Source organism: Hyperolius riggenbachi, chromosome 5 (genome assembly GCF_040937935.1).
Source record: "Hyperolius riggenbachi isolate aHypRig1 chromosome 5, aHypRig1.pri, whole genome shotgun sequence".
In the NCBI taxonomy this organism is placed as follows: Eukaryota; Metazoa; Chordata; class Amphibia; order Anura; family Hyperoliidae; genus Hyperolius; species Hyperolius riggenbachi.
Genome location: NC_090650.1, coordinates 227,219,732 through 227,234,952, shown reverse-complemented (window position 1 = coordinate 227,234,952; position 15,221 = coordinate 227,219,732). Strand labels below are relative to the sequence as shown.

Sequence of the window (15,221 nt, the reverse complement as noted above, 5' to 3'; positions counted from 1 at the left end):
ACTGTCCTGCTATCACTTCATTGCACAGCAGAATGCATTTGTGGGTGTAGAAAAGTGCAGCCCCACCCATAAGTGTTGAACCTGAAATCAATGCAAAGGTCACATGTTCCAATATAAGGCACAGACATTGCACAATAATTGCATAGGTGACCCCTTACTCTAGCAGATTTATAGTCTATTATGCACACTGATTTTAGTCTACACAGGTATCTAATCGCATGTGGTTTTTATGCAGTACTGTTTATGGGTGTTTTACATCTTCTTACTAGTTAATGTGTCATGCGTGAACATTTGCATAGGCTGGTTTTATTATTTCAATTAACGAATATAAAATATTGTGGTTCAGTATGCAAAAGAATGATTTACCATGCCATCCAATTTCCCTTAAGTTCCACTAATAGAGACTTCACCCAGCTCTACTCAACAGTCTACAGACATCCACGTAGGATGCTTTAAAATGTTTTTGCTATTCATTTAAAATTCATACGTTTCATGGTTACTGAGAGTGGAAGCAAGCAGTCCAACCGCAATTCACTGCACATGGTCAACCTGCTAATTAACCCATTCGCGTTCCGTCGTTTTCACGTGAGAAATGTTCACCTCCCATTCATTAGCCTATAACTTTATCACTACTTATCACAATGAACTGATCTATATCTTGTTTTTTTCGCCACCAATTAGGCTTTCTTAGGGGGGTACATTTTGCTAAGAGCCACTTTACTGTAAATGCATTTTAACAGGAAGAATAAGAAAAAAAAACGGAAAAAATTCATTTCTCCTCAGTTTTCAGCCATTATAGTTTTAAAATAATACATACCTCCATAATTAAAACTCACGTATTGTATTTGCCCATATGTCCCGGTTATTACACCGTTAAAATTATGTCCCTATCACAATGTATGGCGACAATGTTTTATTTGGAAATAAAGGTGCATTTTTTCCGTTTTGCATCTATCACTATTTACAAGTTTAAAATTAAAAAAATTATAGAAATATGTCATCTTTACATTGATATTTAAAAAGTTTAGACTCTTAGGTAAATATTTACATGTTTTTTTTTTTATTGTAATGGTTTTTTTTTTTTATATTAAACATTTTATTTGGGTAGTTTTGGGAGGGTGGGATGTAAACAAGAGGGTTTATAATGTAAATGTGTGTTGATTTTTATTTATTTTTTTTACTTTTAGTTGTAGTATTTTGGCCACAAGATGGTGGCCATGAGTTTGTTTACATGACGTCACTCTAAGCGTAACACACGCTTAGAGAGATGCATGGGGGAGGTAACAGCCAGAAAAGGCGCAGCTTCCGAGAGAAGCTGTCGCTTTTTCAGTGGGGGAGAGGAATCAGTGATCGGGCACCATAGCCCAATTCACTGATTGCCTGGCTAACGAACCGCGGGCCGGGAGCGCGCGTGTACTCGCACGATCGGCCATGGGAGCGCGCATGGTTCCTGGACGTAGTTTCTACGTCCAGGAACTAAAATAGGTAAAAAGAAAAAAAAGAAAAAAAAATATCACTTTTTGGAATCACTTTTTATGTAATATAAGTGAATGGCTTTACGCTATGAGAGCATTCTTAAAGCGATCTGTGGAGGCATCATTATTTAGCTGATTTTACTGGAATAAGGAGAGAATATTATTGCTAAAGAGAACTACAAGAGGTGGCAGGTAGGCGGCGGAGGCCAGTTAACAGTTCCAAGGTGCCTTTAAACCTGCCGGTAGGTCTTACAGGACATCCAAGGTGAAAATGAACTGATGAGAAAAATAATTGCGTCAATCCTCCTTCTCCTAAAAATGACTTTTACATAGCCCGCAGTTTTATTTTATATTTAAATCTAGTTTTAAAGTTTTTACTGTTTCATTGTCTCTGCTCAATGACACCTTCACTTAAAGAGAATCTGTACTCTGAAATTCTTACAATAAAAAGCATACCATTCTATTCATTATGTGCTCCTGGTCCCCTCTGTGCTGTTTCTGCCATTCTCTGCTGCAAACCTGGCTTGTAATTGCCAGTTTTAGGCAGTGTTTACAAACAAACTAACCAGCTTCTAATAGGCTCAGCTAAGCAGAGTGTGTTAGTCACACAGAGCCTGCAGGGGGTGTGTACAGCTTCTAGCTAATCACAAGCAGCCCTGCACATTCCAGTCTGACTGCCTCAGCCTGACTGTGCCGACTATAGAGAGAAGATTAGATCATATAACAGAGATAACACAGCTACTGTGCAATTAGGAAAAGCTGCAGTAAGCCAGACCACATTAGAAAAGGCATAGGAACTTATAGCATAGAAGAAATAAAGATAAACAATTTGTTACAGAGTCTCTTTAAGTATGCTAGATCTCAAATCAATTATTGATCCTTTTTATCTCTTTCCTTCTCTCAGAAGCCATTTACTGGCAGGAAAGTGTTTTATGGCTGTAATTCCTTATCAGTGAGGGTTATGCTGTAGTCTGACCAAGTCCGACCCGGACAGAAACTGTCACTTGCATACCTGATGTTTAGCTCTTTCAGGCAGAGAAAGAAAAAAAGGAACACTGCCTAGTTATTTGCATGCTTGGCACTGTACATGCACATGGCTATCTCATCATGTTGCATGTCACCTCGGTTGTCCTGTAAACGACGGGGAGTGTCACATTCCGGGTGTGGTGGTGGCTTTACTGTCCCGAAGCACCTCTGCTGCCTTTTATATTGTGGAGAAGGCGAGTTTCGATGTTATAATACATATATTACCGGTTATCCCATATTATCCCAGTATGAGTACATTTTGACTGGTCGGAAAAAGACTATTCCCAACTCCTTGCTTGTATATGTTACAGCCAGAACCCGAAGTCTGGCCACTTCGGGTCCTGGCCGGCCAACTCCCCCCCCCCCCCCCCCCCCCCCCCCGTCTTCTCTCCAATTTCTCCTGCAGGACCCGGGGCTGCCCCTGCTGCAGCTGCTTTCCCTATCTCAGAGCTTTCTGCTTGAGTGATTGGCACATTGCGTGCCTCAGATGCTGCTAATCCTGCATGGAGACCGCTGACAGTGCTGCTTATGTCCAGAGAGCCGGCTAACACAGAGGCTGCCATTGCTGGATTACAAGCTGGTCCAGTGCCAAGCTGCAGTATTTGCATCTCATTGACGATCGCTGTTGCCTAGTAAGTCAGGGACATGGAACAAGTCCTCCCTGACTGTATGCTTGTTCCAGGGCAGTGACTAGTGACAGCAGCATGTCAGCCCTTGAGCTTGGATGTGGATACTTAAAGGGATACTGTAGGGGGTCGGGGGAAAATGAGTTGAAGTTACCTGGGGCTTCTAATGGTCCCCCGCAGGCATCCTGTGCCCGCGCAATCACTCACCAATGCTCCAGCCCCGCCTCCGGTTCACTTCTGGAATTTCAGACTTTAAAGTCTGAAAACCACTGCGCCTGCGTTACCATGTCCTCAATCCCGCTGATGTCACCAGGAGCATACTGCGCAGGCCCAGTATGGTCTGTGTGGGACCTTTAGAAGCCCCGGGTAAGTTCAACTCATTTTCCCCCGACCCCCCTACAGTATCCCTTTAAAGTGGACCTGAATTCGTGCACAGGACAGAAGGAAAAGGTAGAGAAATGCCCATGTATGTATTTACAGAGTTTAGCCTGTCATCTTCCCCCTCATATGTGACTAATCACAAGTTGTAATTTTATCACTTCCTTGTGCCACCTGACTGCCACGGCACATAAGCTAATTCGAAAGCACAGGATGTTAACACTGAAAGCAGGAAATAGCCACACTGCAGATTTATTGCAGGATTTGTATCAGGTGTAATAAAGAAATGTTTTTCCTTAAAGATTCTTGTGCTGTTATGTATCTTTCAGAGCAGAGAGGAAGTTTTAAGTACCTTTCATGCTGCCCGACCGGACCCGGGATGTTCTGGGATTTGTACATTTTGGACTTTGGCCACTTTGCAAACTGGCCGGCCAATGTCAGAAATTCCCAGCATTTTGGACTTTGGCCGACGTCAAATCGGCCAGTTCTAGAAATGGCCGGCCACTTCCCACTTTGGCCGATTTCTGGTTTTGGCCGTAATATATATAACAATTTCCCCACTGAAACATGTAACCAAAGGGAATATACATAAAAGGTTTTCAACAGAGTGGATTAAAGGACACCTGAAGTGAGAGGGATATGGAGGCAGCCATATTTGCTTCTTTTTAATACCAGTTGCCAGGGCAGCCCTGCTGATCTATTTGGCTGCAGTAATGTCTCTGTATTAGCGGCATGCATGTTTCTGGTGCGATTCAGATCTGACAATAATTTCAGAAACAGCTGATCTGCTGCATGCTTGTTCAGGGTATGTGGCTAAAAGGATTCAAGGCAGAGGATGAGCAAGACAGGCAGGTAACGAAAACAGAACAGAGATGCAGATCATGAAGGTGGATATGAAGAAACTGCAAGTTTATCATCCTTCAGATGCATGCAAGAAGGAAACAGACAACAGCAGCGAGGAAAGCTTGCAGTAAATGCATTAAAAACATGTCAGCTTGGCTAGAATGGCAAGCTGCAGACTAAGTACACATACACACTTTGGGTTTGCCTTAAAGTGAACAAGAGACGAAGCACCGTCATGTATTTTACCATATAGATCAATGGGAACATTAGAGAAAACAGCTGCTCTGCTGTAACAGAGAAACCCTGCTCTCTGTTTCATTGTTCACTGCTCAGCCTGCTTCTAATCAGCCGTGATAAAATCCCCAACTGAGCATTCAGTCTGGCTTTGCTCAGGAATCATTATAGCCGAGTAGTGTAGTGGGGGTGTCTCAGCACCTTGCAGGGAAAAAAAATATAGGAGACAAATACGGGAGCCCAATAGTGTAGTATATTAGTATGCAATTGAAAAAAGGAATTTCAATAAATTACTACTCACAAAAGGATATATGAAAGAGGGGAGAACCGAGAGCCCAATATAGTGTAGTAAGTCAAGGCAAAAATGATATAGTGAAGAGTAATGTATATACTCACAAACCCGGGTTACCTCCAGGCAACCACTGTATAGGCAGGTGAGGAGATTGGCCTGTCCTCACTCAGGACTAAGAAGTCGCTCTCTGTAGACGTGAAGAAGAAAAAAGGGGTATCCCCCTCCACCAAGGGTGGTTATGTAATGTAGTATGTAACTGAACAGAGGCACCAAAAGTATAAAAACAGTATTTAAAATATTAAAAAATACTTAGGAGGCAGTGGTGGACTTACCTCCCTCAAGCTGACACAGGAAACTGTGTATATCAACAAAAAGAAAATTTATTGGTACACTCCAGGGTATTGCTTACAACGCGTTTCGCAGGTCTATACCTGCTTCTTCAGGCAGTAGAGGTAGGATTACACTGATAGGGACAAAAGGCACGCATTTGGTATGTGATTTAGACACAACATGATAAACATACATTCAATTTCTTTATTTGGATATATGAATTTTGAGGGGGAAGGTAACTATTTGTGAAGGGGAATGAGGGGAGCCACTGGGTGAAAATCGGATTATTTAGCATAGGGAAATTAAGTAAAATATAATCACTATATTGGTATGTGCAGCGTATATTATGAACCTATATGGGAAGATGGGAGGAGTTTAGAGGGAGGATGAGGAGTGGAGGGGCTGAATAACTATAGGGAGGTTGTGAATGGTGGATAGAGGAGTGTGACATATAGTGCTGAGGGGAAGATCATATAAGGTGTACAAATTGTATGTAGAATAATTGAGTGGGCATAAACCTTATAAGTGTGTACAATGTACAAAGGATAGGTTGAGCGTGGAATGGTTAAGTGAGTATGAATCATTATGAGGGGATAAAGGCATCAGTAGAGAAGGCAGATAAACAGTTAGGGGAAAGAAAAAAAAACATAGAACTTACCAGCACAGTGTCAGTCACACCTGGCGCCTTTGTGCCTAGGTGTTACTGACTCTCCGCTTATGTATTGTAAGGAAGCCCTTAATTGGTTGATTCCTGGCGGACACAGCCATTTTCTTTGCCACGTCGGCTGTGTCCGCATTGTAGGTCAATGGACACCTACAATGCGGACACAGCCGACGTGGCAAAGAAAACGCCCGCCCAGCCAGGAATCAACCAATTAAGGGCTTCCTTACAATACATAAGCGGAGAGTCAGTAACACCTAGGCACAAAGGCGCCAGGTGTGACTGACACTGTGCTGGTAAGTTCTATGTTTTTTCTTTCCCCTAGCTGTTTATCTGCCTTCTCTACTGATGCCTTTATCCCCTCATAATGATTCATACTCACTTAACCATTCCCCGCTCAACCTATCCTTTGTACATTGTACACACTTATAAGGTTTATACCCACTCAATTATTCTACATAAAACTTGTACACCTTATATGATCTTCCCCTCAGCACTATATGTCACACTCCTCGAAGAGAGGCTCCCTTTGCCATATTGACTTGTTCATTTGGCACTTTTATTGGTCTGATGAAGCGGGCTTGGACCCGCGAAACGCGTTGCCTGTGCTAAATAATCTTTTGTCATATACAAGGATTTCGTTATTGAGGTAAGCCACCTCATATTATTTCCTCGATTTTAAGCTGTTTTTAGATGCTTTTATTTCAACCAGGGCACCTCTTTACCTTTGATTATAGCCGAGTGTCTTCTCTGATGTCTTTTGAAGCCCAAGCATGCCCCCTTCTGGCTCTGCTATAATGACTCAGCTATAGTGGCGTAGCTAAGAAGTTGTGGGCCCCGGTGCAAGTTTAGCATTGGGGCCCCCCCAAGCACTCTATACATAATTGATATTGCGCACCAAAACCAATCAAGAACAACCACAGTGTCAGAGGTGCAAGAAGGGGATAGGAAACGGTGTGTTAATGATCACTACTATTCCAATCAACTATAGAAGTGAATATATCAATAAAGAGCTAATACTGTGTTTGAGGAGTGGGCCCCTCGGGCCCCTCTAGCCCAAGGGCCCCAATGCGGTGGTTACCTCTGCACCCCCTATTGCTACGCCACTGCTCAGCTAGAATGATTCCTGAGCAAAGCCAGACTGAATGCTCAGTTAGGGATTTTATCAGGGCTGATTAGAAGCAGGCTGAGCAGTGAAGACTGAAACAGAGAGCAGGGTAGGAGATTTCTCTAATGTTCCCACTGATATATATGGTTAAATACATGACAGCGCTTCGTCTTTGGTTCACTTTAACTGGAATAGTTCCTGGAGAATATCAAAAGTGCGTAAAGCTGTACCCAATGCTGCTGACCCTTCCTGCAGCAAACCGCTCAGGCGGATCACCATCTTCCCATTTTTTGTAACTGCAGGATCTTCCAATGAAATTTCCATAGTGTGATGCTGTGACTAAGTGTCCCTGCCTCCTCCATTGAGCAATACAAACTGCTTGGCCAGATTTAAATGATGATTCAGGGTGTTTTCCCTACTGACAGGAGTTCTACTTTAATAATCCACAGCAGATAAGAAATACTAGGGAAAACTGTGTTTCTTGTTATTCCAGAGCAACACTTAGTCTAAAGTACTGAGTAGTTGTTGCCACTACCACTACTAGTGAACATGTATCTTCACTAAAATCCTGCAGATTAATTAGCCAGCCGCTAATGACTTTGTATGCATGTCAACTATTTCACTCTCTGTCAAGTGAAGTAGAATAATGAGGTCAAGCTCATGTTGACAGGGCTGGATTGGATCATACCACTTCCAGCTTCCCTAAAGCTCTTGCAATAGGCACTTGCTGAAACCCTGCGACAAGTTCAGATAATCATTCTTCCTTTATCCTCAGCTGCCTTGTTAATGGGAGGCTTAGTACAGCAGTGAGATGAATGGTTAGGAGATCACCAGATGGGGTACTGGCTCTAGTAAGGATTTACATGCAACCTGTACTTCATTAATACAAACAGCAGATGTATAGCTGCTTCTATAGGTCTGTGAACATAGGAATCTGTTTAGGAGAAAAAAAATAGAAGTATCCACAAACCACCTTCAAAGGATGCTCTGACACTTCTACCTTAATCAAAAGCAACTCCACCCAAGAGATCTGGAATGTCTTACTTTACAAGTTATGTGTACGTCTCACTTCCTAAACTTTCATCTTAGCATCTCATAAAATCTAATCAAAAACTCTTTAACCTAATTGCCCCTCCTAAAATGCTGCATTTCCGCGGCTGACAACGCCATAAATCACCCCTAATTACCCCTGGCAAAATCCACGACTTTCTTGGTCGTGGATTTTGCTGCTGGAGGAGGCAAAGCTTTCAGCTGCAGCTCTGCCTCCATGCGCGTTAATCAGCACGTATCTCCCCCGCCCCTTTCAGTGAAGGAAGAGTGAGAGGGGTGGGGGAGAGGCGGCGATCTGCACTAATAGACACGTGTAGAGGCAGAGCTGCAGCTAAAAAGTTCTGCCTCTATGCGGAAGGAGCCCCGCGATGTCCCCAAGGTAATTTGGGGTGATTTATGGCATTGTCAGCCGCGGGGATGCAGCGTTTTAGGAGGGGCAAATAGGTTAAAGAGGTTTTTAAAGTAAAAACCTCGTTTTTAGGAGACTTCAGAGTCTCTTTAATGCGTTTCTGGCGCACAAAAACAAAACAAACAAACAAAAAAAAAGACATTCTGCAGTATAATTCTAAAATTTGTCAATTTTCTCTATCAATTACATTAGCTGCTGTGGAAAAAAAAAAAAAACGCACACGATTTTCTTCATACAAACACTTTGTATGCAGGAAACACAAGCAGAAAAACGTGCGCAGAAAACTGAAAGACAAGTGTGTCCCCTGCCTGAACTAAAGCTTTAAATTACAATGTACTTGGAGCTTGAAGCGAGAACGATATGGAGCCTGACATATGTAATTTTAAACAATACCAGTTGCCTGGCAGTCTTACTGATCCTCTGCTAACACACGTAACAATATGCAGATCAGTAGTTTCTGACAAAAATCTGACAAGATTAGCTGCATACTGGTTTCAGGTGTGTGATTCGGACACTAATGATGGCAGAATGAGCAGCAGAATGGCCTGGGATCTGGTATTGCTTAAACATTTAAGCCTTCTGGATGTAGAAGCTACATCCAGAAAGCCATGTGCGCTCCCGGCTGCGGATCGTTAGCCCAGGAATCAATTAATCGGGACATAGTGCCCGATGATTGATCCCTCTCCCCGGCTGAAAAAGCGACTGCTTCTCTCGGAAGCCTCGCTTTTTCTGCCTCTTGTGCCCCCCCCCCCCCTACATCCCTTTAAGCGTACGTTACGCTTAGAGTGACGTCATGTAAACAAACTCAAGGTTGCCATTTTGTGGCCAAAAAGTAAAACTACATCTACATGTAAAAAAATAAATAAAAAATAAACACATATTTACATAAAATAATTACTATTTACATCCCACCATCCCAAAAATACCCAAATAAAATGTTCAATAAAATAAAAAAAAAAAAACACATAAATATTTACCTAAGGGTCTAATCTTTTTAAATATCAATGTAAAGATGACTTTTTTTTTTTTTAAATTACAAGCTTGTAAATAGTGATGGATGCAAAACAAAAAAAAAATGCACTTTTATTTCCAAATAATATATTGTCGCCATACATTGTGAAAGGGACATAATTTAAATGGTGTAATACCCATGACTATTAGGCAAATACAATACATGAGTTTTAATTATGGAAGCATGTATTATTTTAAAACTATAATGGCTGAAAACTGAGAAATAATGGATTTTTTCGGTTTTTTCTTATTCTTTCTGTTAAAATGCATTTACAGTAAAGTAGCTCTTAGCAAAATGTAACCCCCCCCAAGAAAGCCTAATTGGTGGTGGAAAAAACAAGATATAGATCAGTTCATTGTGATAAGTAATGATAAAGTTATAGGCTAATGAATGGGAGGTGATAATTGCTCGGATGCATAAAGTGAAAAAGGACTGAAGGCTGAAGTGGTTAAAAGGAAATACATTTGGCAGCCTCCATATCCCTCTCGTTACAACTGTCCTTTAAGGTACCCTGCAAGGATATTCAGAGTTTTATAGTCTATAACTGTATGAAACCAGTCAGTGCATGCATATATTTAATTAGAGCCCTACTACTATGCTAATTAGTGCCCTTTCTCACATATATGGTATGGTTTCTGTTCCCGTCAGTGCGGTTGCTATTATTATTTGCTATCTGTACTGAAGTATTTGTAGTAGTACTCCAGAAACATCAGAGAATGAGGCGGTTGAATCTCTGTCAGACCCCTCTCTTATTATTTAGTATGACAGTATGACAAAGGAGAGCTCTATTGACAGGGTGATTGAGGAGTGGGGGGAAGGAGTTCTATAGAAATGTGTGCCTATTAGCTGGAGAAAGGCAGCTACCACAATGAAGAAAATTATCACACTGTCATTTGAGATTCAGTATTTGTAGTTGGGACCCTGACAGCATTGTGTGTTCAGGAAGTGGTGTTCAGCCAGCAGCATGCATACACAGTATACATTACTACTGTATCCTAGGTGGCTATACACCTAGAAATGGCTACCAGATCGGCCATCAGATAGATACATCTCTGATCGAATCTGATCAGAGAGGGATATGTTGGCTGGCCACACACTGCACATAGATTTTCAATCGATTTCAGCTTGAAATAAATTGAAAATCTGTAGAGCCACCAGCTGCCTGGCCACCCAGGTCTCCCCACAGTTGTTTGCAGCAGAGTACTCTCATGTCCTCTAATGGCCAGGGGCTTTTCACCATGCTGCGGGGCTGCTTCTCCCAGTGCCTTCTCTTCCTGATTCATTTGAAAAAAGTTGAAGTTCAAACACTAGAAATCCAAAGTGTATGCTGCCCAACCTCTAGTGTTTGAACTTCAGCCTTTGTCACATGACAGGGAAAGAAGGCATAGGAAGGCAGAGCACCATGGCATGAAGAAAAGCCACCGGAGGACGCAGACCGACAGGACAGATCAAAGCTCTGCTGCCAACACTCCGTGTCAGTCGTCGCCAAGTCGCTTCTGGCCTATCGCCAATCGAGCAACATTTTCCATCCTTCGCGATCCACCAAATCGATTGATCTCACACAGAAATCTATTGTTCAGCCAGCATTTGCGACACATTGATTGTATGGATACGTGACAACTCAAGAGTAAAGGAGGCCATTAACGATATAATTATTCGGACAATCGTTCGGGCCCACTAATAGAAGAAGGAGAGCTGCTATCCAATTTTGATCAGTTTAAAGAAATTGATCCATTTTGCAAACTAATTCTATTTATCTGATGGAATTGGATAGTGGGCCCAAAGGATTGGTTTTAATCAATATTACAATCCAATCAGAGGATCTATCCTCCAAAGAATGGTATCATTAATGGCCACCTTTAGAAGTACAGCTCCTTTTCACTCTTCATGGGCTAAATACAGCAAAGTACTTCTTAAGAGATACAGATGCAATACTGCTTGCTGCCACTTCTCATAGAATTTTGTAGCAGATGAACTTTTGAAAACCTAACCTGCTCATATAAGAGCTTTCATTTATTTGCAGCATAATTACTCTAGCACTTTAGAACAGCGGTCACTGACCATAGTTTACCCCTGGAACATGACAACCTTAGGCCTCGTTCACACGTGTTGCTGTCCGTATTTCGGCAACGCATGCGGGAGGCAGACACGCACGAACATCAGAAGTGCATAGACTGCACTGTCTGATGTTCACATTACATGCATTGCAGACCTGTGCGGTCCACGAACGCATGCTGCACGCATTTTTTTTTCAAAACGCACAGCTGACCCATTCACTACAAGTGAATGGGATCAGCCACGCAAGGCATACAAATGCAGATTGCGTGCGATCGTATGGCCATCTGTGGGTTGTTATGTGAATGAGGCCTTACACAGACCTCTACAAATTTAAAATCAGGAGTGCCTCTAAAATAAGACCAACACCCAATGTTGAGCAGAAACATTTAATGTGTTCAGTTTATCTTTGCAAGTTTGCAGAAGATAATACAATTATAAGTTACACATGCAGATTCAGGTTCAAGCGCAGAAACATAGGATTCATTCTTACAGTGACATTGTAACTTATGTAAAAGTTTATTAAATGAAACTCACCATATCCACCAGGTCATGGGCTTCTCAAGCTCTTTTCCAGTACGGCCTATGGCTGCAATAAAGGCAAAAGGCCAGGCAAGGAGCATCATAAAAGCAGCGAAGAACAGACGAATGGGAAAGAGAGTCAACGTCATGAAGGCAATCTACAAAATAAAAACATCAGGCCAGTTCAGTTAAGGATTTCTGGTGTGTAGACAATACATCATGGTAAATAACTGTTGTATTTCATATAGGAAGGGTAACTTAAAATAACTAATATAAAGTTACAAATGAACTTCTCAGTCACATACAAATTTCAATACTTATCTTATAAAACAAACAAGTTGACTCTAAACTGAACTTTTTAAACGTTTCTGTACCGTGTATCGACCAGCTGATCCGGCCAGCTGATAATATTCAGCTGGCCCGATCATGCCGCTCGACCTGCGCTCGCTCGATCCCCACCAGCGGACAATGGCAGGGATTTGAGCGCTGATAAGGAAGCGCCGGCGGGGACGAGCGGTAATCGATCTGCGGGGACGCGGCTGGGGTAGTTCCGGCGGTTAATTGAGCCGCCGGTCGACTCGTGTATTCCAGCAGAATCATACCAGTGCACATTGTACTTGCCTCTGCACCAATGCAGAGGCCAGAATACCATAGGAGGTGGGAGGCTACCTGCACTTGCAACTCTGTGCAATGCAGGGAACCAACCAAGGCTGCTACAGCACATTCGTAGCAGCAACGCATAGCTACCTACAGGCCTGAAGAATAGAGTAGATCAGAGCCACTTGAGGGACATCAGAATGTGCGCTTTCTTTGTCTTTAGATTCAGAAAAAAAGCAAGTTGCACTAGCACCAATGTTGCATTATGTAAACTGTTTACAGCAGTGCACTCCCAGTTAAAAAACATTTTGATCTGACCTCAGTAAACTATAATCTGCTCGCTGCCATATATTATACAAGTCAACTTGCAAGAGAAAAACTGAATAGAAGCCGTTTACTAGAAAAAAGAAAAAAGTAATTTTTACTACACTACAATTAAGCGGCATTTTATAACCTGACCCATTTATAGGAGGGTATTAGGGTCAATATTTGTTTGACAGCATTTCATTCTAATAATTACAGTCCATTTTTTATTTTAGCTTTGTACAGTATGAAAAAGGGATACATGTAAGAAACTTATTGTACACAGTTATTCTGACAAAATAAATAAAGAGGTATTGCTCTTCTGAATCTTCACTGAAAAGACTTCCTGTCCTAAGGACTTGCATGGTTGTAATATGAAAACTGGTAATCCTCGGGACAGGAAGTGAGGGACAGAAATAAAAATGAATAAGAGTTTCCAATTTTTGCCCTCTTATTATTTCTTTTGTCTCAGGTACTCTTGGAATGATTTCCTTACTTTTTTGTCTGCACAGAAATGGTTTTAGTTTTTTAAATTATAGATTGAGACAAAACACGGCAATAGAAATCCAAATGAATCATTAACCACATACCACCATATCCAGTATTATAATAATGTTTCTTCCCGAATAAAGCAAACCTCCATTACCAACTTTTACAATATACAGTACGATTAGAAATTTACTACTATAAACACAATTAAAATAAGATCTGTTGCACATCCATTATAACACAATGCATTTTGGGGCTATTTATAAAGAAATGGTGTTGTCACTTTCTTGTTACCTCTTTTTTCAAATAGGATTACGATTTTTATATTGCCACATTTATAAAAAAAAAGGCAACAAGACACTGTTTCCTGGTGTGTGGAGAACCAGGTACTAGAATTGCCTTACAATGGTGATCAGAAGCTCCATTCACTTAAATGGTGTACAGTAATAGTCACCTACAACGATTATTTCTCAATATAAAAAAACAGAAGTGAATGGCCCATTACCTTACACAACAGTACGCCTGACGCACGTCACGGAGTGGAGGTGGAATGCGGAAGGACCTAGGTGGGTGCACACGGCCGGGAGTGCGGGACGCCGCGGATACTATACGGAATGTTGGACGCTGAGCCTCGGAAATCCACCGCTGTAGCACACCCTCCATCTTTTAAGGTTGTGAGTTGCTGGAGTGCGCGACTAGCGCAGCTGAGATATTAGAATTCTATGGATATACTGCGCAATGACTGTTTTTAATTTAGTTATTAAAAAGGCCTAATTTTACAAGATGATGCTGAGTGTGGATCACTGATGAGCGGGGTGAGACACACGATTTGAGCATGATTGCCACCTGCAGATAGGTGGTTTGGATCTGGTGAGCCTCTTGTTTGATGTGATGGTGGGAACACAGTATGCACCGTTTGTCACCTGCACGGAAGTTTTGGGGAAGTTTGCCCTCTGAGAGATGAAACAGTATTACACTATGTGAAGCTATCTTTGCCGGGTCCTGGGAGAGCGCAGTGGATTATTGATGTGGTACCTTACACAACAGCCACGTACCGGTACTGTGAGATGACCTGCAGCAAACTGGGTGTTTGAAACCTATACTACTGTACTCCACTGCTTTCTTTGTGATTCAGATGGCATGCTATTGTACGGAATAGGCAGTTTTTCCCTGTCCAGCTCAGATGTAGGGAAATGCTGCATGTCCATACACAGTGGAAACAGGCCTTAAGGGCTAGGGCCCAGTGGAAATCACTTGATTTTGCAACTAAAAACAGGGAATGTAATTTTGAGCCCTGCATTCCCCGCTCTGGAAATGCTGCAGGCACTGCAATTTCGACTTCATCTAATTCCAATCACGGGTATGGAATCCGAGCCATAGGCTTTTATTGGCCAAGTGCTTCGGGAATCACACGTGAAACCTCAAAAGTGCAAATCACAGCAAAAACGCTCCAACAGGCTCCGCCTTACAGCTCATAACTTACACAACTAAAAATTGTTAAATGCATAGATTACGGTACTTATAACTATTTTTAGTCAAAGTTCATTCAAAGATGATTCATGTTATTCATCTCTTAGGTCCATTAAACCTGCAAAGGGCATTTTCATGTCAAGGTCCTAATTTTGTTTTTTCAAAACTCGTTTAGAACTATAGTTGCTGCTACATTAACAGAAAGAGGTGATTAAACGTAAGGAATAATTTTGAAAATAATTACTACACCGCTCTTGGAATGGAGCTGGAAAGCTTTGATGACTAATGAGGTTGTGATGAAACACTCACGGAAGAGTGTCTAAATATAGGAACTCAAAGAT

General features: G+C 41.8%; 1 protein-coding gene across 1 annotated transcript in view; it reads right to left on the bottom strand.

Moving 5' to 3' along the window:
- Window positions 1-12,173, bottom strand: part of LPCAT1 (lysophosphatidylcholine acyltransferase 1) — a 102,851-nt gene extending 90,678 nt beyond the window's left edge. Inside the window, exon 1 of the mRNA XM_068236715.1 lies at window positions 12,037-12,173. Coding sequence (XP_068092816.1) covers window positions 12,037-12,170 — 134 coding nt within the window. The 5' untranslated portion in view covers window positions 12,171-12,173. The remainder of the gene's footprint in view (window positions 1-12,036) is intronic.
- Between the last annotated feature and the right edge of the window lie 3,048 nt (window positions 12,174-15,221).